Source organism: Meleagris gallopavo, chromosome 8, assembly GCF_905368555.1.
Source record: "Meleagris gallopavo chromosome 8, MGAL_WU_HG_1.1, whole genome shotgun sequence".
NCBI lineage: Eukaryota > Metazoa > Chordata > Aves > Galliformes > Phasianidae > Meleagris > Meleagris gallopavo.
This window is the reverse complement of record NC_139411.1, coordinates 7494743-7520703: the sequence shown is the minus strand read 5'-3', so window position 1 is coordinate 7520703 and position 25961 is coordinate 7494743. Positions and strand designations below refer to the sequence as shown.

Genomic DNA, 25961 nt, shown 5'->3' with positions numbered 1-25961 from the left:
TTAAACAACGCGCTCCATTTAAAAGCCTTTCCACGGGGGAACGTTTCAGTCGGTACCGAAGCGGGCGTCTTCCGTCAGAAAGGACGCTTCCACCCGACGCCGCCGGCCTCCGCACAGCACGCGGCTCCGGCGGCGCACCCCACCAGGGGCGGCTCCGCCCGCGGGATCCCCTCGGGGGCCGCCCCCGGTCCGGGCGTTGCGGCGGGCGGGTGCGCCAGGGGGCGCTGTGGCGGGCGGCGCGAGCGGCGGCCGCTCTCGGCGCGCGGGGCGGCGGCGGCGGCGGCGCGCGGCGGGCGCCGCCCCCTGCTCGCCTGGCGGCGCGGCGGCGGCGGCAGCGGCGGCGATGGCGGACAGCGCCAGCGAGAGCGACACGGACGGCGCCGGCGGCAGCGGGGGCGGAGGGAGCGCGGCGGGAGCGCTGGCGGCGGGCGGCCCGGCGGCGGCGGCGGGGCCGGGCGGCGGCGGCGGCGGCGGCTCGGGGAGCGCGGGCGGCGGCAAGGCGGGCGGGATCGTGATCTCGCCGTTCCGGCTGGAGGAGCTGACGAACCGGCTGGCCTCGCTGCAGCAGGAGAACAAGGTGCTGAAGATCGAGCTGGAGACCTACAAGCTGAAGTGCAAGGCGCTGCAGGAGGAGAATCGCGACCTGCGCAAGGCCAGCGTCACCATCGTGAGTGCGGGCGGCGCCGCGGGAGGGGGCGGCGGGGCGGCACCGGGCCTCGGGGCTCCACGCGCGGCCGGGCCTCGGCCTGCCCCGCGCCACGCCGGGCCCCGCGTCGGGCGGGATCGCCGCGGGCACAGAGGCCGCCGGCCGTCACCGGCGCGGCCGCGCGCCGAGAGCCCGGCCCCGAGACGCCCTCCGCGGGCCGCGGCCGCGAGGGGACGGCGGGCGTCGGGCCCGAGGGCGCCCTGACGGGACGCGGGTTGCCGCGAAGTTTCTCGGACCGCCGCTTCGTGCGGGGCTGCGAGCGGGATGCGCGGCGGGGCCGCTCCGAACCGCCGCCTCTTCGGGCGGACCGAACCGCGAGAGCTGCGGGTGGCGACCCGGTGGCCCGAACTCGGTCTGGTCGTCCGTACCGTCTGAAAAGATGGTCCGGAGCTCGCGCGAGAGGAGGACCGACAGCCGTGCGGGAGCGCACCGCGCCGTCCCAGCTCCGCTCCTGCTCCTTTATCAGCACCGGCAGGATAAATGAGTTTATCTTTACTTTGCGGCACTCCGAGGCGTCAGTCCTCGGCAAAAGACGTGTATGAAAATGTAATCCACGTGACACTGTTTCCTTCCCAATCGGTGGGGCGTCTGGGGTTTAGGTCGGGCTGTCTGCGCTATCTCAGCCGTCAGTGCTGCTCTGGGTGCTGCAGTGGCCACGGCCGGTGTGCGGGCAGCCCAGGCAGCGGGGGGGGAGGGGGACACTTGGGGGTGGTGCCGGCAGAGCCGCAGTAAAGACTCCAGATCCCACCTGCAAGTGCTCATTCCCATCTGACGCTTCACTGACCGGCTCGTAGCCGTTCAATTGGTGAGCAGTTTGTTGCGATACATCTAGCAAAGGAATGGGATCTGGAGCTCATGCAGGCAGACCCCTCTTCTGTTCCCAATAGTGCTGGCAGGATGTGGGCCGGAAGAGTGCGTGAAACACAGTACAAAGTAATTTATTCAAGAATGACAAATACAGTGCCGGCTGGGGAAACGTGTGCTTTGTTAGTACTTTACGAGAAGAGAATGAGCCTTAATTAGGTAGTGGTGGAGTGCCTTCAATGCTGGAAGGGGCTAAGACATCTTGTCAGTCAGACATTTTCTCTCTGCCTGTTAGAAAGACATGGCATCTGTCTGAACCCCTGGTAGGTGTATTGCTGTTTGTAAACAAGTTCCTGTGAACTAACATTCCCTTTGTGCTCTTTCTAGGGACTGATTACATTAGGTTTTAATTGGAAAAAAGGGAGTATTTTTCTTAAATCTGAAACCATCTGTGTCTTTCTCGACATCTTGGCTGAAGAGAGGAAGGTGTTAGACTTTCACAGCAACCTGTAGGCTGCCTAGAAAACCAGCGTCTTGAGCAGACTCTGTGTTTTTGCTATACATAGCTGAGTGAACCACTCCTAATTCAGCCAGCAGCAAAATCGTGAATGCAGAGCAGGCTTGGGTGTTTTTTTTGAGCCACCGAGACTTTGTGCTGCGATTTATACAGTCCTTAATGTAAACACATTTGCAGTCACAATACTTTGTTGCTCTGAGTATGAAAGTGATCGGAGATGAGCGTTGTTGGAATGCTGAAACGTGTGCCATTTGCATGGAAATGTCATTAAATGCAAAGTTGTCTGATTTTCCCCATTGTGATGGTAAGCCGTTGTGGAGGTACTCCCACAGCCCCGCTCCAGCTGGTCGCTGGTGTGCAGTGTGGGCAGGGCTGTACGGCACAGCCGCTTCCTGCTGTAGGCACTGTGCTCTCACGGATCAACTTTGATTTTTATCATTTGCTGGGGATGAGCTGTGAAGCATGAGCGGAACCGAGAGCTAGCCAGAACTGCAGGTGAGATGATGCAAGCTGTGTGCAGTAGGTGGAGGTGACGCTTCTGGCTGTGTGACCCATCATCCCCGTGCCTTTCGCCACCCCTTCCTCTGAACTCTGTTGTGCTGCAGTGACGCTGTGCTTTAATTAGTTCCCTCCAACTTCTTTTTTGGTTTTCAATATTTTCCCTTTTAGATTTACCAGATAGAAGGCAGTCTTTTTCTTCTTTCCTCTCATGTCTGTACTGCTGTACGCTTGTAAGATGACATTGTTTTTGTTTCTGTGTAGAATTGTTGGTGTCAGTGTGAGCGTGAACGGTTCAGGAATTAGCAGCTTGCTGCATAGGCATCCTGATATTTGTAGTTAATCCTAGCATCGTAGGGTTGAAAATAAGTGGTCATGTTAAGCAGTGGTGCTTGGAAAACTGATTGAGAAGAGGTGTTGACTTGGCAGATTTGTATGCTCACTAACTTCATAAAATGGGTAACAACAGATGCTGGTTTAATGCTGGAATCTGTAAAACTTGCTTGGACTAAGTGTGTTTTTTCAAAAAGCTGTGCAAGCTCTGCTTATTCCTGCAGCCTGAAATACAAATGCAGTTACACTGCTGGTCTCGTGCAAGGCTATGACGTTAAATAAGTACACAAGATAATTTTATCTGATCTGCTGTTATTGGCAATTACCATGGGGAGGCACTCAGTGAGGAGAGTTGGAGATCTAAAGTGTTGTCTGGAGTATGAGAGTAAGTATTTAAAAGAAATAGCTGAGTTCACTTCACTTGCTTGCATATATTTAGCAATCTTTAATTATAGGTTTGCATTATATGTTTCTGTAAGATCTTTTTTAGGAAATGGGAAGAATAGTGCTCGGGTTGGGAAAAGACTGAAAATCCGAGCAGCTGTGTGTTTGTGATGTGAAGTCATTACTTTTGGTTGCAGTGCTACATACACTACCAGAAGAGGAGTTCCTGTATGTACTTCCTTCGTTTCTTGGTGAGAGGTCTGCAAGGAAATGTCATACTTGGTGGACTAAGTCTGACACAGCACAACTTCTCTGGCGAAAGCAGAGTACGTGCAACCCTGGGGGGAGGAGGACCGCTCTCCCAAAGGTTGCACTGCTGCATGCCACGGGAGCTGCAGTGCTTCAGCCAGAGGGCTGCACGCATGTCTGGGTCAGGGAGTTTGTTCTGAAGTCAGAAAAACTTGGGTTTTGTTCCTTTCATTATTTGATTTTCACCTTCCAGTGTTTGATGTCACAAAGTTGGCTCAGTGAAAGCCACGCAGTCTTGAAGCATTTTGGTTTTGTTGTTCTTTCTACTTAACAGGCCTCATAGAAGCAGGCTGCTTTTCATTACAAAACCCGTTTCAGTCCGATTCCTGCAGGTACGTACATGCTTCCCTTGGTGTTAGGTTCGGTCATTTACCTCCCGTGAATTGGCCTGGTATAGTCCGGCATCTCCTGTGGCATCAGAGAAATGAAGTGTAGTGAGCTTTACTCTAGGGTTTATTTTTTTCTAACTGGTGTAAAGGTAGTGTATTTGAGTAGTCTCGATTTGAGAATGTTCCTACTGCGTGGTGCCAGATGTAGTTTTAATGCTGTAACACAGACTTTCCGAGAACAGCTTCCCGTTCTTCTACCCAGTTTGCTTTGCAGGGAAGGAAAGAGTCCTAGAAATCCCACTGTGAGGTATGTGGGTGCCCGAAGGAACATTGGTTGAAATAGAGAAGACTGATCCCAAACACTGATGGTATGAGTAGCACATGGGTGCTGCTTGGGTGAGCTTGCCACGCGCCCTCCTGTCGTGCTGTGAGTTCCTTGATGCTCAGAGGCACAGGAGTTGGGGCAGAGGGCTGCTGTGCTGCAAGTTGCGAGCAGCAGTGTTTTCCTGGGAGCCTCTGCTGCCCTCGTCCCTCCAGCTAAACCCACACCTCGGGGCCGAGCACAACCTTTTTTATATACTGAGCGTTAGCAGAGGGCAGCTGCGGCTCCTGGCTTCACAGTCTCCTGCATTTCTACACTGCAATGTGGAGAGGCTTCTGCTAGCTGGGAGAAACAATGGAAGAAAAGGGCTTACTAAGCTCTAATTTCCTTGTTTTAGTCACAAATTCTGGGTAAAATTCGTCGCTTCCAATAACAGACATCTCCTGCAAACAAGCAGGCTTTCTGTGACTTAGAGATTGGCAAAATCTTCTGTGGTATTGCAGAGTTGTTACAGTTTTCTCGGTAAACAACCAGACTTAGATGCTGGAAATAGATGTGATTTTAGCATTTTGTTCTCGAGGAAGTATGTGGTGGGATGTGTGTGTGTTTGTGATTTGCTGCTGTGGTTCTTCGTGGAAAATGTCAGCCTGGAGAGGTAGTTCGGGGAAGTTCATGTGTGCTGTATTGGTGAAAATCCTCTGCAAAGAGCGCTTTTGCCTTTCCTGCAGTTGGAAATGGAGTTTCAAAGCAGAATGCTTTTTCAATACAGAATGTCAACGGTAAGAGAAAAAGCAGAGCAGACTGTATCAGAACACAAGCCTTTGAAAGGTACTCAGCTAAGGGCAGAGGGAAGAGAGCGGTTAGAAAGTACAAAGTGAACCAAGAAAGTGAGGAGGTGAATGTTTTAGCAGAGGTAAAGTCTGTTATTTATGCTTTGCTTTAAAGTAGGTGTTGCAAGTGTGAAAAAGGGGGTTTCTGCTGTTTTGTGGCAGCTTCTGTAGGTGTAAAAGTGCCCTCACAGCTTTCAAATCTAACTGCATCGTTCAGTTCTGGTTTCTGGCTTCTTGAAGACAACGTTTTTGCTGAGATTAGCAAATCAATATGCAGTGAAACTCCAAAGTTTTTCAGGAAGAGCAGACGCAGAGGAAACAGCTGTCTTGGATTTGAATGTTGTGTTTGCCGCCTTCTCAAGAAGTTTCTGTTAAGCTTCTACAGAAATCTGTGAAGGAAGAAGGAAGCTTCATGATGGACTTTGTTACTGTTCGTGACCCTTAGGTTAAGGTGGTAAAAGCCATGCTGTTTGCCACAGTGCTGGCAAGCAGCTAATGGGAAGGTGTGGTACTGTTTGCTGCTGCTTGATCCTTGTGCACAGCTGCTGGCACAACTGAGAGAAGCTGTCAGGCTCTGAGATGCTGAAAGTCCAACGTGCTGGATCAATATGTTGTGGCTGTATAATGCAGCGGTCTAGGCTGAACACGTTTTTCTGCTCCAGATTTGCCCAGCTGTTTCTGAGAGCTTCATTTGGAACTGACGGCTTTTATTTTTTTCATCTTGTATCATCAGTTTTGCTCTGTGAGCTGACTGTTGTGTGCTGCAGCTAACTGAGCACAACTGCAGCAGCACACACACGTCTTTTCCAGGCCTGACTCGTACTGCTGCAGCACCACCTGATTTGGTGCTCATAACTGTGATGCCATGGTCTCAAGAAGAATGTTCTCCTCTGTTCTTGAATTTTGTGAGGTTCTGTTAGCTCTCTTTACAAAGAGATCCTAGCACCATACATTTATTTCCCCATATCAGTTTCACTGATGCTGCTTACGGTGGTGGAGGTGTTCTCCTCTGCTGGAGCCTTGAGGATCTTGTGAAGCAGTATCTGTGCTGCAGCATCACTGGTGAGGCCAGTGCTCCCTTCTCTCCATTCTCTGAGGAGAATCCCTTATTTGTGGGGTTGGTAAAGTCTCTTTTTTAACCGTCTTGCAGTCTTGGTCTCGTGGAGTTTGTCAGAAATGACTTAATGAAGAGTGATATGTAGTCAATGTTTTGATCAGCATCATGCTTAGTTTATGTGTTGGTGTGAAATTGCATTAGACGTTTCCCACCGACAAGTGTTTTTAAGGTACGTAAGCCACTTTGGAATTCTGCCTGTACTTTGATTATTGCATTGCTATCTTAAATACAGTCTTATGGGCACCATGTACACGTCTTATGCCTTTGCAGTAATCTTTATTACAGATAGGCTTTGGCTGAAAGATGAATCTCTGCTTATCTGCCAGAACTTGTTCCCTTTAAAACCACGCCAAATAGCTCTCCTCATGTTTCTGTCCTTTTTACAGTGAGTTTGTTTTCAGTATTGCCATTGGGTTGATACCAAACTGTGATAACCATCTATGTCATGCTTGCCTAGAAAGGTTGCACAACAGCTCTGCTTCGTTACCCGTTACTTTATTGGTGTTGCTTTGTTCAGTAATGGTGGAATGTCTTCAATCAACAGTAATGTTGGTATATTGGTTTGAATTAATTTGGGGTGGAAGTGAAGTAAGAACTGTGATTTGAAAGTATATTTGGGAATTTTTAATAATGCAAAGTCCTTGTTGTTTCTGTAAGCTTCCTGTTGTGCGTGTGCAGTTTTCTTTTAAACAAGCCTTCTCATCAAAGTGGTATTCAGTTCTGTGTCAGACTGTTTGTAGTGAGTTTTTCCAAACACAGCTTATTGCCAGGTTTGAACATTTACTGAGGCTAGCAGCTCTTCTTTCTTAGTGTATCTTCAAGGACCGAAGCATTTTGAAGGAGCTGTTATAATTTCTTCTGCATTGTACACGTAACAGGTCTGCTTTCATGTGAAACAAATATCCCTGTATGTTACACACTTGTTGCTTCGAATGGTAGGGTAAAACTTTGGTCTTTTCTCCAGGTTCCAGGCCTGTTGCTAATCCCAGTTTTGAAAAACTACTAGGGAAAAAACCGTGGAATGATTTGCAACTCCTGGAAGTTCTGTACTGCAGTTTAGTTGCAGTTTTGAGTGTAATAGAGTTTGATTTTTATTGCTGATTTCAAAGGGTGAAGGAAATCTGACTGTTTAAGTCTTTCATTTAGAGTAGTGAGTTGGCCTTTGCTTTTCTTTCACTTGCAAGTTCATTTTACTTCATTGATTGTTTCCTCCTGCTGCTGATATTGGCTTCAGTTAATATTGGAGTTAGTTCCTAAGCACTCAGTCCTGGGTGTTGGTGTGCAGGGGGCATATTTTCATCTGCAGACTGTAAATGCTAAAACTCCTTGTGGCACATGAGGAGATAATACTGCTGTGTGCAACACAGGTGTTAAGCAGGCTTACACAGCTGCTAATGATTTCAACAAAAGATTGTGTCATCACACAGCAGCTTATAAGGTGTGCTTGGGTGGAATTTCAGGTAGAAACTCTTAAGACTGCAGAACGCTTGCAACGGTGAGTCTGTGATGCTGCAAACAGGGCTGGTCAGTGAGCTCAGTGTGTGAGATGCCACAGAAGGACATGATGCTAATTTCTCACTGTTCTTGAAATGTGCAATAAGGAGTAGGAAAGTGCTCTTCCAAAAGAGCAGAATTTGTCAGCAGAACACATCTGATGCATTGCAGCATAGCTTGCTAAGAGCAGCAGAGAGAAACAGTTGTTTGCTGCTCTTTTTTATGCTTGGGGGTAGGAGGAAGATACTGAATTTAGCAGCAGAGCAAGGGGTGAATCCTTTTTTGTCTTACTTGGAAAAAAAAATTCTGGAGGAGGAGAATGGTTGGGACAAAATGTACAAACTGCATCTTGTACAGGTTTTCATATCTGAACAGAAGGAGGGGATGAGGCAATGACATGTTCTGGAAGAGAGGCAGAAAATAAAATACAAAACAAGTCCCTATGGATCAGTAAGGGAAAATACTGCTGTGATATATTGCTTCCAGTGCAGCAGCCGGGGGGCATCAACAAAGCGAGACCTCGAGTTCACCTTCTTTAGCTAAGGCCTGCTGCCTGGCTGACCAGGGAGATGTCTGAGTTCTAATTAGAGGGACTGTTATGGTCCTGTTTGAATACATGGGATGAAAAAAAGAAGTAGAGACGAAGGCAAGACCTTTGAGGTACACTATTCCAAAGTTAACAGGCAAATGTCTAAGTCAGAAAGGCTGTAGCACAAGTGATGTGTAGATCTCACATCTAGGGGTTGTAAGGGCTCCTTGGTTAAAGTTAAAGCAATTTATTTGCAGAAATCCAATTGAATCAGTGTTTAATTGTGGCATCCATGTAACTTTTTCAACTTTCCTGTTAAAATTGTAGGCTAACTGTTGCCTACGGCGACAGTCCTGGCAGTTCCCAGGAGTCATCCGCATCTTTGTGTCTTCTGTTGCTCCCACTGAATTGCTGGAAAGAGGGCATTCCTTCAACTAAGCAGCTGGTGGTCCAACCGAGGGAGAAACTCTTGGCATAAGGCCTTGTTAACGTGATCTGCTTTTCAGGCTGGGGGAAGCTTTAGGAAGTAGATGTGCATCTCCTCAGCTGTGCTGTAGATTGAAGTGTCATCGCAGTGTTTCAACTGTCTGTCAGCTTTGGTCGGATGTTTTAATTCTCTAAATAGCCTCAGAACATGATATTTCTGTTTGTTGCCATAAAGCTAAGGATTTTAAGTTCCTTTATTGCTGTTGATGCTAACCTTGATGTGGGTTAGTGGACACGGTGATGATGGGTTGGTGGTTGGACTGGATGATCTCAGAGGTCTTTTCCAGCATGAGTGATTCTATTTAAAATATTTAAAAATCCTACCACAAAGATTAAAAAAAAAAAATAGTAATTCCTGCAATGATACAGTTCAGTTCTGAATAAAGATATAAATGATTCTTATTAAGTCAGACATGATAAAGCTCAATATTCAATGGTCCCTTATGATGTTTCTTCCTGTCCCTTAGAGTTCAATTTCTACTTAGAGCAAATGGGGGAAGGTCTTTGTTTTTGATTGTAGTGGAGGGATTGCCACTTTGTTTCCCTTTACTTCCAAATAAGCAGCAAAAGCAGTTACTATGACTTTTGCAAAATTTAGTTTTGTATCAGTGCTTTTCCAAGAGCTTCAAACAGTGTGTTTTTCACATCTGTGACAAATGAAGAGTAGGAGTTTTCTACAGCCAGCTTTGCGAGTAATCCATTCATTAGGTAAAAGCAATGCCCTCGTAGGCCCTGAGGTGCTGGCTGAATCAAGATCTGCCATAACCTCCTTTTTCTTTTAAAAGTGAGATCTTTAACTGAAAGCTCCTGTTCCGAGGGTGGAAATGTGGGTAGGCATTACGTGAAAAATGCATATGGTTATTTCTCTGTGTTAGATGTACTTTTTCAATTCTTTATGGAGTGAATACTCAAAGATGATTGCATTCTCTTACGTCCTGCAAACCTCTGCTCGTAAACAGGCAGAGCAGAGGATGTGGATGCTTCATCTTCCTCAGTGTCTTCTCCTGCACAGTGTAATAGACCTGCTTCTTGTCTTGAAAGTCTGAAAGGTGATTGCATTTTGACATATTATGGTGTGTGTACTGTATGAGAGCCGAACTATATAGAAAAAAAACCCTGAATCCACTGAGTTCTGAACACGTGTTTGTTGTGTTGGAATTAGAGCTAGTATGCGTTAACAGTGGGATGAATGATGTGATGTGAGCTTTGTGAATGTGTGGGTTTGGAACAAGGTGTGATTAACATTGGTGACGTTATGGCTTTTCTGGAAAGCCAGTGTGTGCATGAGGAAAGAAGGGGGGATTTTAAAAGTGCACTCTTGAGAGGCTGGTTGTGTTGAGTTACCAGGCACCCCTTGCTAGTGTGGGGAAGTACACGGCCATCCCTAGTGACTATGTAAGCTGTATTGAAAGTAGGCATTATAAAAAGCAAAACCAAGAAGCCAACAACAGAGGTTTTAAGAAAATGGCGAAGGCACTGCATGGGGGATGTTGCGGTAGCAATGTATGCTCTGCCTAGAGAGGTGGGGAGGGACAGGATAATGCTTTGGCTGTTACCTACTCCAGTGAAGAAGACCAACTGTTTTATATCCGCATCTTTGCCCTGGCTTATCTGAGCTATGAAGTGAAGTAGGATTGACACAGATGATTTAGAGGGGCTGGCTGCTCAGCCTCTCCACTGTTTGCACTCCTGTGCCTGCAAAAAGAGAAGCGGCCGTGGCGGCTTCTAACAAAAGCGTGCTGTGCTTGCACTTTGTGCACAAGTTTGTTGTTTTAAAACATGGATCGGTGCCTGATGGCACAGATGTGCGTAGCTCACTGAAAAGAAGCTGCTTAGTAAATTAGTCACCTAGTAGTTATTCTTCTGTTTGTTTTCTTTCTTTCTGTTCTATTCTTCGGAATCCTTTCTGGTTTTTGTTTTTGTTTTTCTTTCACTGAAACTTTGGGAGTGAGCAACAAGGAGTGATTAATGTAGGATATTTTGTAATTGATACTTCTCTGCATCAAAGATAAATGGTGACTTCCCAGTAGTAGGAAAAGAAGTACTAATAAGAAAAGTTATATTTTTGTGCCCTGGATGGGCACATCTCATGCCACAGAGTAGTTGGAGCAGTTTGCAGCAGGGTTACATTTCTTCCAAGTTGTCCTACTGAGTGGTGGCATTGCTGGGATTCTAGCTGGTGTTGGTTTTTTGCTTGCTAAGCAGCCTGACACAACCAGATTGCATTTGGCTGGGGTGTATTTTAGATGCAAATCAAACACGAAAACTAAATATTTCTAAAGGAGGGTCAAGTCTAAAGGAAGTTCATATGATCATGCAGCCTATGAAAATAAGTTTAAAAAAACCCAAACAAATAAAACCAACCAAATCTGCTCCAACATTAGCTGTATGCAATTGGATCTCTTTTCCCCCACTCCACCACTTCATCATTGCTCCATTCAGAAGGCTGCATGTTCAAAAACTCAGGCAGACTGAAGTACAACTACAGGTCTGGTTGGGGATCTGTGCACCTATGTACCTGTGCATCCTTATTTCATTTTTCAGCAGCTTTTATACTGAGGCTGAACAGATGCAAAACCTGTTCCACGTGCTTCTGTAGTCTATGTGCTTTGCACCTATTGATTAACTAGAAAACTCTTTACCACACAAGATTACCAAAAATTTCACCAGTGACATGGCAGCACCAGCAGATGTCTGAGAGTAAAGCAAAAACCTTTCAGTCCTCAGTAGAGGATTAGTAGAGAGATTTCAGGATTTGGTTCAGCGTTTGCTGTGACAGTGTAACTTTCCTGTCCATATTGGTTGTCTTTGTCAAGGCAGAGCTTCAGTCAGAGCTTCATGTTCCCAGAACGGAGTGTATTCCTGCTGGGTCATTCCTGTCTTGGCTTGTAGCTTCTGCTAGCTCAGCTTACAGCTCTTGTGTATGTGAGACCATAACTGTGCCCTCACGGTTTGCTGGGCACTCCTTCCACGTGGGGATGGCCAAGTGATTGAAAAATTCATGCTATCAATATGTCTCTGGTGAATTGTGCTAATCCTAAGCAGTCCAAATAGGAAATATTGACATACAGTTTACCTGTACAGCCGTGCTGCCTTTCCTTTGTGGAGCTTTATGCCCACGTAGTCTTTAATGACCTTAAGACTTTTGCATAACGGTGCATGATCATGGTTAAGCTGCTAAGTAAAAGTTATTTGAAGGTTGATACACTTTCTGGACCCTGTCTTGACATTTTCTTATTACAATAGCTTTTCCAGGAGCTGCCTTTTAATTAACTATTTAAAGCCAGTATTTTGATAAAATAAACTCCCTCGAAGACAACAGACTAATTTTTTATGCCTTGAAGAAAGCCTTTAAAATTATTTTAGAATTGCACTGTATGAATTATGAATTACATATAGCTTCTCATAAGTTTTGTGTAATGAACCAAATGCATGAATTTTATGTGTCATCATGTGTATGGAACAACTGTTTTCATAACCTTCTTGTTTCACCTGATGTTTTTCAGTTGCTGGGACTCTCACAGGTCAGCAGCAACCTGCAGAGGGAAGCTATTTTAGGCATGTAGAAGTCTGAAGTGGAATGCAGTTGCACACCATCAGACAGTGAGTTGCGATGCTCAGAGGTTTAGTGTGCATGGACACTACAGAACTTCTGTCTTCAGGATGGTAGTTGGTGTTGAGGCCTAAAGTATAGGGGGCTGTGTGTGTGTATGTGTATATGTAGGTATTGAGTATAAAGAGCTGTTTCTTGTGTAGCTTTCCAAAGCACAGTATGGATGCACTCATGTCTTGAATGTAACTGTGTTTTTGAGAGGGTTTCTCATGAGGCTGCATGGGTGGTGTAGCTAGAAACATCTGATCACAGCTCAACCAAAAGCTGGCTGGCCCTATCAAAAGGGATGAGAGGAGATGAAGGGGAGAGAGAATTACCAACTGTTGGTAAGTGGAGATGAAAGGGAACTGTATTTTAACACTAAATAGTGGCTCGTCATATAGGTATTTCTTTATTACTGTACTGAAAGCTGTGTATCACTCTTTACATCCTCTTACAGTGGAGCACTACTGAATAGCTGAAGTGTAATAAGAACTTTGTTTTGAGGCAGTTCTGTTCGTGATGTTAGTGTTGCAGGATATATTATGTTTAGAGTAGTTGAAGCTGGTAGGTTGAGGTCCGATGCTGATTCATTTTTTTCCTCTTCCACTTGTCTGTCTTGGAAGTAGGCCCACATGATAGCTCCATTACTCCTGAAAATTTCACTTAAATGGGAAAAGAGAAGGAAAAAAAAAATGAAAAGGGAAAGAAAGAAAAAAGAATGCAAAAGCAAAAAAAAAAAAAAAAAAAAAAATTGCTCTTCTGCCTGAAGTGAAAGTGAGGAAGTGATCTGGGGGGTTGCCCTACATAAAACAGGAAATCACACTCAAATTAGACCCAGAACTTGAGGTGCAGAACATGGCTGTGCCCACGGGAGCAGCCATCTGGAAGGCTGCAGAGGTATCTGGCCGTGGCACAGTAGGGCTTTGGCCTTCCTTGTTCCCCAGACCCCACAAATAGGGTATGTTGCTGGGTGGCCACAGCAGCTGCAGCAGTGTGAGCAATCATCTCTGAGCTGATTCTTCTTCCATTTATTGAAAACAGTCCTTTCCTTGCACATTGTTTGCAGTGGTTTGTGTTTCTCCTTGACTGAAAGGCACTCTGCATGCAGCGTGGTTGTTTCAGGTGCTGCTGAAGGACTTGTAAGATAAAGAGCTCCAGCCCAGGAGGACTGCAGTGTGAAAAGTTCCTCCTGTAAAGGAACAGCATTGTTTAACTGAGATAATTATTGCATTTGTAGACCAAGAGTTTTCTGTATTATTTTAAACTAGTGCAGTAAGCATGGCTAGAGCAGTGTTGACTGTGCTAGAGGAGAAATATGTGCTACAGCACAAATGGGAAACCTAAATATTGTTTTGTGGGAAGATTTTACATTTTTAAAATTGTGTCACTGTGCCTTACTGCTCTTTACATCCTGTTCACTTCTTCATGCTTTCTTGTAGGACCTTGGGACAGGCAGCTTTCTGAAGAGGCAACTCTATCTCAGTGTGCAGCAGCTGAGATATCTCTTCTGAAGCTGCCCCAACCTTTTGGGCTATATTCAGTAGTGAAGATTGAGTTTCTTAAGTGTACAGCCAGCAGGCTGAATTGCTCTTCAGCTCCATCTGCAGGTGTATTTTGTCTCTGTTACCCAGCAGAAACTGCTCTGCATGGATGAGTGATAAAGAGTCAGTGGTGGGCCTTGTCTTTAAAGATAGGGGAACTTCAAGCATGAATTAGATCAGAACAGTGCTTGGTAAGCTGTCTCCAGCAAGATCCCCTGAAATCTTAGTGCCAGCTCTACTGCAGGCACTAGTGAAGGCAGATGGTGCTTTGCCACCTAGCTCTCAGGCTGTATGGGGCTGACGAGCCATTCGTGAAACACGTATTCCTGAGATTGCATCTGAAGAGAGAGCTGAAATTAAAATGCAAAGTCTCGTTCACTTCATACCACTGATAATGTGGCACTGGTGTTCACTAAGAAGTAGCTTTCAGCTGTGATGTTGAACCTGCTTTTCCTTACCCTGCTTTGCAGTAACGGGAAGATTTGTGAAACTTACAGAAATAGTAACCTTGGAGGAGAAGGAAGTGTAGGCAGCTGTCATTGTTATTTGGCTTTGTTAAAGCATCAAAAAAACAGGGTTTTGCTGTTCATAAAATATTGCCATTAGAGCAGTGGTTGGAATCTGGTCTGGTGATGCAGAAAGAGAGCATCCCACCAGACACAGAAGCTGCTGTGGGAGCTAGAAGCAAGCGGGCAGAGGGGAATCCAGCAGCGTGTGCTCTTGGCCTGCTAGAGGTACATACACAGGAAGAACTGAAAGCATAAAAGTACTTTGGACCTAAACTCTTGACAGCTTATAGAACATGCAGTATGTGGAAAAATGACTTGTAATGAGATTGTCTTCTTAATGAGATGATCAGTTACTAGGTAAAGTTTCCAAAAGAAATATGTCTTAGTTCTTTTAAAAACAGTCCATTGGATACTAAACTCAGAAGGATGGATCTTCTATATCACTTCACACCCCAACTCTACTAGTAATTGGTATGTCACATACTACTGCAGTCAAAATCCCCTCTTCATTCTTGATTTTCACAAAGTAACGTGATTGTCTTTGACATGTGTGGTGCTGACCTCAGTAGTTACAGATATCCCCGTACTGGGTGCATCCATGCAGTCCTCTGAGTTAGCCAGACCTGAAGTTTGAGACACAGCAGACAGGTGGACGTGGCTGTTTCTGCAGGAGATCTGTGCAGCAAGGAGATTGCACCTTTCAGGTTTCTAAGGGCTGTCAGATCCAATGTTAGAATTTTATATCACTCAGTGTCTTAGCAGTTTATTTTGCAAGGTGCTATACAGAATGAAGTAAATTGCTTTTGGCGTTTATGGATGTTGAATGCAATGTGACTAACAGAGAAAATCATAAACTCTGTGCCCTTACTGACCCTCTGTCTCTGATTTCCATGCTCTTTCTTATTTTTTTGCTGATTCTATCAGGATCTGTTTTCTAATGCAAATGCCTGATTTAGAGTCAGATTATTTGTATGGAAACTGTGCATGTATGTTCAGAAAAATATTACTGTGACAGTCTGTGCAGGAAACAGTGTGTGGGTTTTTGACTGTGGGCTAAATGACTAATAGATTTCAGGCAATATTAAGATAAACATGAGGGATTTTGTTACAGCCAAACTACCTCCAGCAATGAACAAGATAAAGGGAAAGTTTCAGAATGAAAGTATGTAGCTTTAGAAGAAATAGAGTAACACTCTGTGTGCTTTTTATACCTTGTTTCATAACTGTAGTGTGTTTTTTTTTTTACTTCATAGATGTTGAAATTGCAGACCACCAAGTAGTTTAAGTGGATGTTGTATTTAATTTGATGTATGGGTATCTGGAACTTACAATTCACACTTAGATTTGTAGGCTTCCTGTTTGTTCAGCTGAGAAATATGATCTCAAAGGTTTTGATGGGTGCAAAGCGGGGCAGAACAGACTTTATACGAGTTAGAAACGAAGAGAAATTAAAGTATATGCACCTTGAGTCTTCAAAACCAAGAGCTTTCTAATATAAATGTATGTATACTTGGTCTGCCTTCCTCCCTTTTACTGTCTCTGAACCATCCAAAAGCTGGCAGTAGAAATCCGTGCCATGAAGACAAAGAAGGGGATGACTTTGGAAGAGAACACATGAATTTTAACAATTTGAGGACAATGAACCTTTGCAGTTTGAATTGTTTATTCTGTTCTGACATTGCTGTGAAGGCATAAGATTGTTAGTAGCTCGAAGTAAAGCTACATTTATAAAGGGATAATGATGTTATTGAGATTTTAGTCAGATCCCTTGTATTGTAGCATTCTGAGATGTAAGCTGACAATATTTCTTTCACGCTTTTGGGCATCTTTATATTGTCCTGATGTGGCCAATGATAACCCTTAATGAACATGCAGGAAGAGTGGTTCTCTGCCAGTGAGATGCACTGACATTAGAGAGAAGGTGCTGTGCAGGACCTCATCTAATAAACTGTGCCAGAGCTGCTTTTCTTTCCTTATCATTGTCTTTTTCCTCATCTTGGGCTTGGGCCAAGGGAAAGGGGAGCTGGTAGCAGGTAGTGTGTAAGGGCCATGGCACAAAAGCAATGAAGATGGGAGAAGGCACTGGTAAGGATATGAAGAGAAAGACTTGAAGCAAGGAAGACTCAATTGAAAAGTTGCTTTAGATTTTATGATACTGGAGATCTGGGGCTATTTATGGTTGTCCCTTTTATTCTACCAGCTTTAAAGACAGTTATGCTTTGTAAGTAAATTTTCTTGTAGGCATGAAAGGTGTCTCTGCTTAAGTAATTGCCTCTTGGACTACTAGGGAATGCATCATTCCAGTTAAAAGATCACTGACATAATGAAATCCTGTGAGCACATTCCATTGTGCAATATGTATAAAGAGATGATTATTCTGCCACATTTGGGGCAGAACATTATGCAAGTTAAACAGTTATACTTCTGGATCCTGTTTCTTAAAGTTTTCACAGTCAAATTTTGTTGAAATGAAACTAAGCAAATCCTTATGTCTTGCAAAGTACAAGCTGGTATGATTTTATTAAACTCAGGCCAAATCACATATCTGCAGTTCATGTGATATGGATTTTATTGTAGGGAAAGAAAGCACTATGTGGTCTCATTTGTTGAAGGTTATGCCTTGGGAATTCTGTGTTTGTGTTGCTCTGTTTTTCTGGGCTAATTATGCATTGCTTGTGTAATTAGGAGTCAGCTTTACCCATCTGTAGCTGTGGGCTGTCATTTGCCCATATGAGTTGCCCTTTGCGGTTTTCTAGAGCAGACTTCCAAAAGATAACTACTATATTCTGTTTATGAAGTTTCTTAAGCATACATAAAAAATCTAGAAATACCTGAATAGCAGAGAATGCAAAGGGGGAGGCAGGGGGAGGAGGCAGCTGCTCCTCAGTTGTCTTTCTTTGGAGCAGCCCGACTCCTGGCCCCAAATGGGACCATCCAGAATCCAAACGTTTTTTTCTGAGAGTGTCATCCAAATGCTCACTGAACTCCAGCAACCTGGGGCTGTGCCCATTGCCCTGTTCCATGCCCACCGCCCTCTGGTGCAGAACCTTTTCCTAACACCGGCCTGTCTCTCCCCTGACACAGCTCCATGCCATTCCCTCTGGCCCTGTTGCTGTCACCAGAGACATACCTGCAGGAGAGAACAAACGCTGTGTGCCTCCCAGAGAGCAGTGCTACGGCTGAAGGGATCTGGCAAGTTGGCACAGTGGTGAATGCAGGCAGCCTCACATCTGTGCTTTGGTTCGTAATGGAGAACATTCAGAGAGGTGGCTGCAGTATTTTGTTTGTTTTTAGGAATAGAGAAGGTGAAAGTGGTTATCTCTGAATCAGTAATGTTTTTATAAACTTTAAGAGGCTGGGGAGTTCATGCATTTGGATGGAGGAAGCCACTTTAAACCATCTGTGTAGTTTCCAAAGTTAAAAGATGGGGAACAAAAAAAAAAAAGGAAGACTAATGTTGTTCTGCTGGAAGAGGTAACAGGGCTTACGTTCATCTCACTGTTCTCCAGGATGGACAGACAAGCTTTAATATGAAGGGTGGAGGAAAGGAATATTAAGACGAACAGAATAATTGTAGATTTGGTGTGGAAAGTTGCTTCCTTTTTTTCTTAAAACTTTGTCTTTATTTCACAGCAAGCAAGGGCAGAGCAGGAAGAAGAATTCATCAGTAACACGCTGTTCAAGAAGATTCAGGCTCTGCAGAAGGAAAAAGAAACACTTGCGGTAAACTATGAAAAGGAAGAGGAATTTCTCACAAATGAGCTCTCAAGAAAACTGATGCAGGTGAGTGGTTCCTTTTCTGGTGTTTCTCTCAGGGCCAAATGGTGGTTGAGTTTTTGTTCTTGCTGGTGTGAGGGCAGTCAGGGATGTGGTCTGGTCATAGTTGTTGTGAAGCTGACATCTGATAAAAAGTAAAGTACAAGAAGTACAGTGAGTTGGGTTGGCTTTTGATGTTTTTTGTATTTTAATATGTTATTGTGGAATTTGCATCTTGAAATGCACACTAAGAACCTAAAACGTTATAGAGATGCAAAGCAGTAGATGTAAAGACAGTTAGTTAATTTTAAAAGTGAATGAGACAGACACTTTTTTTTTTTTCCTGGACTATGTGATATTTCATTGAGTCCTGAATATTGAACTTCACATACAGAACTGTGCAGTGATGCTTGAAGGTTGCCAGGAGACTGCAAGTTTAGCCATATTTCTAACAAAACAGTTGCTTCTCTAGAATTAAAACTCTCATATCTGTTAGGTGTTGAAAGTAAAATAGTTTAAGATGCTAGAACAATTTATGGCAGAGAAACACCTTTTGATTACCCATGATGCTAATCTGTGGAGAGTGGGTGAGTATCCGTGGGAAGTTCTGTACATGTCTGCCCTGTTCTGATAGGTGTACTGTACCTGGTTTTGGCCTCTGAGGAAGATGGGTCACTAAGTTAGATGTGGTCCAGTACGGCTCTTCTCATGTGATTATGTACAAGCTTTGTCATGAAAAATTAGTTGAGTTTGAATAACCTGGCAATATGTTGTAACAATTTATTATATTCTGCAGTTGGAGATTTGAGAGGCATATGTAGCCCTGCAATTAGGAAATGTATTGTTTCTAAACAACATTAGAGCTAATCCCACCTATCTGAACCCCCTCTGTACTGAACACTCCTGAGACTTAGTCAGTTTAATGCCTAGTATCACCTAGTATGTTAAGTGTCATGTTAAATATCCTCAACCTTGTATATACTGTTTCCCATTACTCTGGTTGAGGACTGATGAGAATATTTCTGAGTAAGACGTTTGCTTTCAAAGTCAACATTTAAAAAAAAAGTTCTCTAGTGTTCTTTTCTGATTGAAGATGTACATAGTATCGAAAAAGCTTTCTACTAAAGAAATTGCTATATTGAGCAGTGCTGCTGGTTGAAAGGGCTATGTAGAAATTGGTTACAGAACCAGGTTACCTGGGGCCATGCTGTTATATTGTATTAAGCAAAGTAATGCTTTAAAAGTAACAGCATGGTTTACACTTGATTTGGCTGAAGGGTTTTGAACCTATACGGTGACTTTGCATGCAGGTAGCAGGTTTTTAGCCCTTTGTTTTTCATTGTTGTAGGGACTTATGCATGGCATTCAGAGAGCAGCATTGGGATCAAGATCCTACAGTACTAACATGCTTTAAATGTGAAAGCTGTCTGCCAGAGTCTGAGCTGCAGTGCTCCTCACTAATAGCCTAACATGAATTTCCCAGATCAGCATGATGTGTGCTGCTGCTGTAAAACACTGCTGTATCAGGTTTTCAGCGGTGTTCTAAGAAAGTAAATTTGAAATATTCACTGCCAGACTGATTCTGTATGAAAGAATTTTCAATAAAATACTGCTGTCTTTCTGTGGCCAGGCTTTCTGGTGTCAAATCATTGCTGGATGCTAACTGTGTATTTGTAACTGTGTGGCCTTAGCTTTTACGGTCTTTACAAACCCAATAGGTAAATGTATTCTTTTGCCTGTTAATTTTCCTTGGATTAACACAATTTTTGATTTTCTAAAAGAAGTGCAGCAGAGATGAGGGAGAACATCCATACATCCATCTTAATAGATATTTTGGCATAAACAAAAGCTATTTATTACACTTGTTCCTTGTGAAGTTTTAATAAGCTCTGTATAAATCCACTACACTTTTCCATGTGTTTACTCCTTATTGTCATTTACCAGGCTACATCTCTGGAAAGTTAGGCACAATTATTTCTGTAGAGCTGTTGGTTCCTAATCACTGGAGAATGGTAGTAATGTTTGGCAGAGTATCACTACAAGTGTTTTGATGGAAAATCTATTCCTGCAGCTGTGAACATGGGTTGTTGAGTTGTAGTTTTGAGATTTAAGGAAGTAAATCTTGAAAATCACATCTGTTGTGAAAAGCCTGCTCAGAAGAGTGATTAATTTTTAATATTGCTTTAATTTATGAAATCCATTATTCTGCACATTGTCTAGTAGTCCTTTTCAAAATCAAATACAGGTTTTTTCTGTATCTTTTTTTTGAAAGTGCAAATGACTCTAAGTACCTGTCCTTGAAATGACAATGTTGTGACTTTCAAAGATAATAGCTGAATTAAGGGTGAATTAAGTAATTGGGAAGCTATAATGAAAGGTACCCTGTGAACGTCTGATTCTTGGCAATGCTTTCAAAAATTGTCTGTTGACATAAGGTATTTTCCTTCCTACTCTCCATATACCATGCTTCAGCCTGAGGATGCAAATAAATAAAAGTGGTGCTGAATTATCAGAGTAAACTCATCTATCATGGATTTGATGTTCATCTGGATGTAAAGAGGAGGCATGCTGATGGTGCAAGTTTGTTAATGAAAAGGACTTTCAGCATACAGCGGAGGAGGAATTGGACAAATTTTGAAGGCTGACACAGTAAAAAGGAAGTGTTCAATGTACAAGGTTGTAGTCTGAGGGATAAGTGCATATTTGTTTGCTGGGTTTTATTTGGAAGGGGAACTTCATGCTTTTTTTAGTGACACAAGGCGGTATGGTAAAAAATTATGGCAGATGTCATCCTACGTTGCATCAGGAAGCATCTTTGTAGGGAGAATAGAATATTACTGTAGTTGTTTATGACTTACCTGAACTAATGCATGCACTCTTGTTGCTGCTAAGCTTTCTGTTTAAAGCTCTACTTCTCACCTCAGAGTATCTGGTGTCTCTGTTAACCTAAGTCCATTTTTGATCTTGAGTAAATGCTCTCCTACAGCTTTCATGGGCATTTCAAGGTCAGTTAAGAAAGACATTGCGAAGGTGATTCAATTTAATTCCTATTTTGCTTCTCCTCAGCTAGCAATTATAGGTGTATATGGAAACAGTTGTTACTACCATTACACACAATGTAAAAGTTTGAAAATATCACTTCTTTCCGTAGGTAAAGGCTTTTTCCATGTGTTACCATTGGATAATGTCTCATTGTTTTAGTCTTAGGGTTTCAGCATTTGTGGTGGTTCCTTTTGTTTTCTGATCAAAAGCAGTGAAAGGGAAGGAGGATTTTATCCAAGTGCGAGTGATCACTGAGATGTGTTTTGAGAGAGGGCTATCCCTGTTTTCTTCCTGCTTTGAATAATAGTCATCTCACTTCCTGGTGTACTTATGATTAAATCCGAATAGAAAATATTCTTGTAGTAGATCTTTTCTAACTTGACTTATTAGCCTTCTGCTCAGCTAGAGTGGTCCTCTGGCTGCAGTTCATGCTCCCAAGATAAGGTTGAATAGATGCTACTCAGCAGCTACAGATCCAACAAGTAAGCCTTATCAGTTTCCATGTGACGCAAATTCTACGCAAACTTTAAAAAATAATGATTTAACAAGCAATGTTGTGCTATTGCAACTCAGTTTGTTTTAAGTAATATGGCAACTGCGTTTATATACAGGATGTGAGATCAAGAAATAGTACTTGTTAGGTTGGTTACTGGTACCTTCATAGGGCCTTAACAGCAGCCTGGCTCTCTGGAGTGCCTGCTAATGCTCGCAGTTCCTAATCTCACATTTCATCTTAGCAGCATCTGGCTCTAGACTGAGATTTTGGCACTGTGCCTTTTTGCACGGTTTATTCAGCTAACTAAATATAAGCTGATTGCAGCAACTGACTTTGGTTTTAATTTGTAGCTAGGCACAAGCACCTGGTGCTAGGTGGGCATCTGCATGCTGCCTGTTCCATGTGTGTTTCGGCTGTCTTCAGTCTTAAACTGGGGCTGCTGGAGGAGCTGAGGAAGGAGAGGGACTTAGAAAATTGTAAAACTGAATGAATACTGAACTGTTCTGTTCATATTGAAATTGTTAATTCCAGCCAAGTTTAACTCCATCGCTGGACTTACTTTGGAGAAACTTTTGATTCTTAAAAACAAAGCCAGTATTTTGATTTAAAACTCTAAATGCAACTTTTTTTTTTCTAATGAAAATCTTTCTTAGTAGCCCTGCATTTTCTCACACAAAAAGGAAATGGCTTCATTTCTGACTAGACAATGTAACAAGATTTCCTAACCATTCAATTAAGAATGGCCATGATAAGCTCAGTTACATGAGTCCAGCTGGCTTCCTCAAGTGCGTGGGAATTTCCATGGGCCTCGGGGGCTTGGGGGAAAAAATGAATGGAGTGAACTCATTTATTTGAAAATTCTTCACTACAATTTCATTTTTCACATATTAAGATACTGAGAAGCCCTGAAAACACAGGTGAACTCCGAATTCTTTTGTGTGTTGCAAGCAGTTTCTGTTTGTCTAGTGCTCTCCACACTAGGATTTCTGCTTTAAAGCTTCTGCCAGACTACACTTCACAGATTTTGTCTGCGGATTAGCAGCAAAAGGAGTTGAATTAATGAACTAATGAAATTCAGCTTGTTAGAAAATGATTTTTCTTCGTTGTAGAAGTATAGCATTCTTGACTTGTGTCCGTGACTATTAGTATGTCTTCAGATGTTTCTCACAAAGTGCTGCAGATATCTCTTGTCATCTTACCATTCAAACCATTGTCTAACTCAGAAGCACAGGCAAAGAAAGTGAGCAAGTGGAAAAAGTGCCTCCAATTTTTGTTGTATGGCCAGCACCACTGTCTTTTTGTGACGTTTACTTCCCACTAAGTCATGTCATGTATTCATGTCACGGTGACAGTCGCTCTTATCTGTAGGAAGGCTTGAATCCTTTTCTCAGGATTCCATTCTGATTTTGACAGTTAATACTAAAAGTGACTCTATTCCATATCATAATTTGTGTTATTTTATTTCTACCTTTCAGAGATTTTTGTTTTCTGTCTCTTAGAGTAAAGATTTCTTTATTTTCATTGAGACTATTACATGGACAAAAAAAAAAATGCTCTTAAGTATTAAGAAAACCAATAACATGGTTTTGTAATAACAGCATCTTTGTCATCATAATCTTTTGATTCTTGCTGTCATGGGAATAGAAATAAGATTTTTTTTCTATTATATTGTTGCACAATATTTTCAATATTATGACTTTCATGAATTTTAAAGTTTCAGCTGCTAAGGAAGACATGCTAAGGCCTGCATTTTATGTCGTGGGTGCTCAAGATGATGCATTTAGATAAAAATTAGTGCTTTTGTGAACATTGATGTACTTTTTCCTTTTGAAATATGTGTGTTTTATATGCTGTATATAAGATGTCTATTTGATTTGACTTCATTAACTACTTAGAAATGTAGCTTACTTCCATCTTCTTTATAAATTGAACAGTTTGAAGTGCTTCTTTGTGAAAGGCTGTTGAGTGGGTTTTGCATTTTGAAGTCTTCAGGAGAATCGTCAGTATTTAATTTTCAGTAAGAATCAACATGTAAATAAATGTATAAATGTAGCATAATGTTTCATATTTCTGTGTGTTTAAAATATTTCATGTGTCCTGAATTTTTAGCTACAACATGAGAAAGCTGAGCTGGAGCAGCATCTAGAGCAGGAACAGGAATTTCAAGTGAACAAACTGATGAAGAAGATTAAAAAACTGGAAAATGATACCATTTCTAAACAGCTCACCCTGGAACAGGTAATGCATTCCTTTTGGAGTTGTATGGCTGTAAAACAAGAAGGGAGTCAAAAAGTATCTTCTTATTTCGTATTAGATTTGATTTCCTTTCTAAGTCTTTAGGAAACTGGGCAATATCAAGAATATTAAAAAAAAAAAAAAAAAAAAAGAAGGGATTTTCTTGCAGTCAAAGCAATAAATTATTCACAGAAATTATTAGGAAAATTTGTTTTGTTTCTTTTTCCCACAGCCTTTATAGCTCTTAGTGCCCTTAATGCAGACTTTAATGTCTGCTGGATAAACTCTAACTATTTCACAAAAGTAATTTACTTTTTTTTGTAAGTTGTGCTTCTTGTTGCTATTTGTCAACTTGCACTATCATGCAGCTATTGAAGACTGCCTCTTCTATTAGCAGTTAAGTGTGGTAGTAAACCACATATATGTGGTCTAGCTGTACTGTGGGTCACCTTTTTGTGGTACCTTGGGTAGCACAGTATTCAAATGTCAGCTGTGTGTAAACTCACAGAGATTTGAGATTAAGCTACGTTCAACTCCCTTTTCCCCTAGAGAGAGATTACAGGTGAAAACTCCAGTAGTTTCCATCTTGTTTCCACCAGAAATTGTCTGCTCCTATCCTGCTGAACTTTAAGCATGTACATCAAAGCACCTCAATGGCGTTAGTAGGAATCTTTTTGACTGAAGGACAGACTGATGAAAAAATACATGCTTGTTAAAGAACTTCAGTTTTCCTAACTTGTGAAACTCCAGCAATTTTGAGTGGTGTAAATATTGTATTCTCAGACACGTAAATCTTGTGCTACTGATCATCTGAGATTTTAGTTTTTTGACTTCCATATTTCATTTGACATTATAGACTACTTAATTAATAGCTATCTTAATGATGAAATGAGTTTTCTCAGTTCTTATGTTAACGTTCTATGCAAAGAGATCTATGAAACAAATGTTTAAAGGTAGGAAGGTGTAGTTGCCAGCAAATCCTGAAGCTGCATGTAAATTAATGAGACTGAACTAACTCTCTTAGCCACAAGGTGGTGGTGATGGCCACGTAATCAAAACTGAAGTGAATGCAAAGATTGCAAATTAAACTGCAAACTCCAAGCTTAGTTTCATAGAATCATAGAATGGCCTGGGTTGAAAAGGTTTCAATCCCTCTGCTGTGTGCAGGGTTGCCCAGAGCCACATCCAGCCTTGCCTTGAACGCCTCCAGGGATGGGGCATTAAGCTGGTTTGGCCTTTGAAATATTAGAATGAACCACAGCTGGGATCTGTGGTATTTATTTTTTGCCTCATTGTGCTGAGCAAACAGACATGAGAAATAATAACATTTGGAACTTTTTGCTTTGTTGGAATATCAACAGTAGATATCTTTAAAAAAAGTGTGAAAGCTTAACAATGAATTGCTTATATCTTAGTGTTATCAGGTCTTTCTCTCAAATATCTGACCTTGTAAGCTTACTTTGATTATGAAGGTGTTCTAGTAGGCTTCTGGTCTTACTTTGAATTTCCATGTGTTTTTAAATGTCATCCAATACACACCTTGTAATAAGATAGAAAAAAAAATCTCATATTTGAACTTTATGCTTTCTTGCAACACGTGTTTTATCCAGTAAGAAGCAACCAAAAATTGTGAGCAGAGCAATTATGCCTTTGTTGTGCAAATAGAAAATGAAGGAGAGGAGACTTACGCATCTTCAACAAGAGCACTGTTAAACAGGACTTGAAACAAGTATTTCAGGAATGCTTTGAACATAATGTTCTAGAACTGTATTACTTGCAACTTTATCTTCACTAGATCTATCACTGTAACCAATGATCAGACAGTTAGAACAAAATTAATTGTCTGCTAATTACTTTCCTTAAAATATGGAATGTGAATTAGCCGGGCTTTGATTCTTTTTTCATTTGCTTTCTCTCATCTGACCATAAGTAGCTGGTTTGTAGCAGTGATGGTTTTGTAGAATGTTAATCCTAATTTAAAAAAAGTAGTTTCTTAGATTTCAAATGTGGTCCAGCATAATTTTCTTGAGTCAGCTTGACGCAGCAGAGAATTCTCTGAAGGCTGACCGAGAAGAAGTTTGCAACACAGGACTATTTTCTTAACTGAATGTTTTAGCTAAAAGGAACAG

The 25961-nt window shown here is 42.4% G+C and overlaps 1 protein-coding gene across 2 annotated transcripts in view; it reads left to right on the top strand.

The window, feature by feature from the left end:
• The first annotated feature begins 222 nt into the window (after positions 1-222).
• CCDC6 (coiled-coil domain containing 6) overlaps positions 223-25961 on the top strand; it is a 48361-nt gene continuing 22622 nt past the window's right edge. Inside the window, exons 1-3 of one of the 2 annotated variants that reach the window (XR_014884696.1) lie at positions 223-667; positions 17937-18086; positions 23707-23835. Coding sequence is in view for 1 of the 2 variants with exons in the window: in XM_085229412.1 (XP_085085538.1) it covers positions 344-667; positions 17937-18086; positions 23707-23835 (603 nt within the window). In the remaining variant the exon portion in view is untranslated. The remainder of the gene's footprint in view (positions 668-17936; positions 18087-23706; positions 23836-25961) is intronic. The other variant, XM_085229412.1, reaches the window with a different exon arrangement.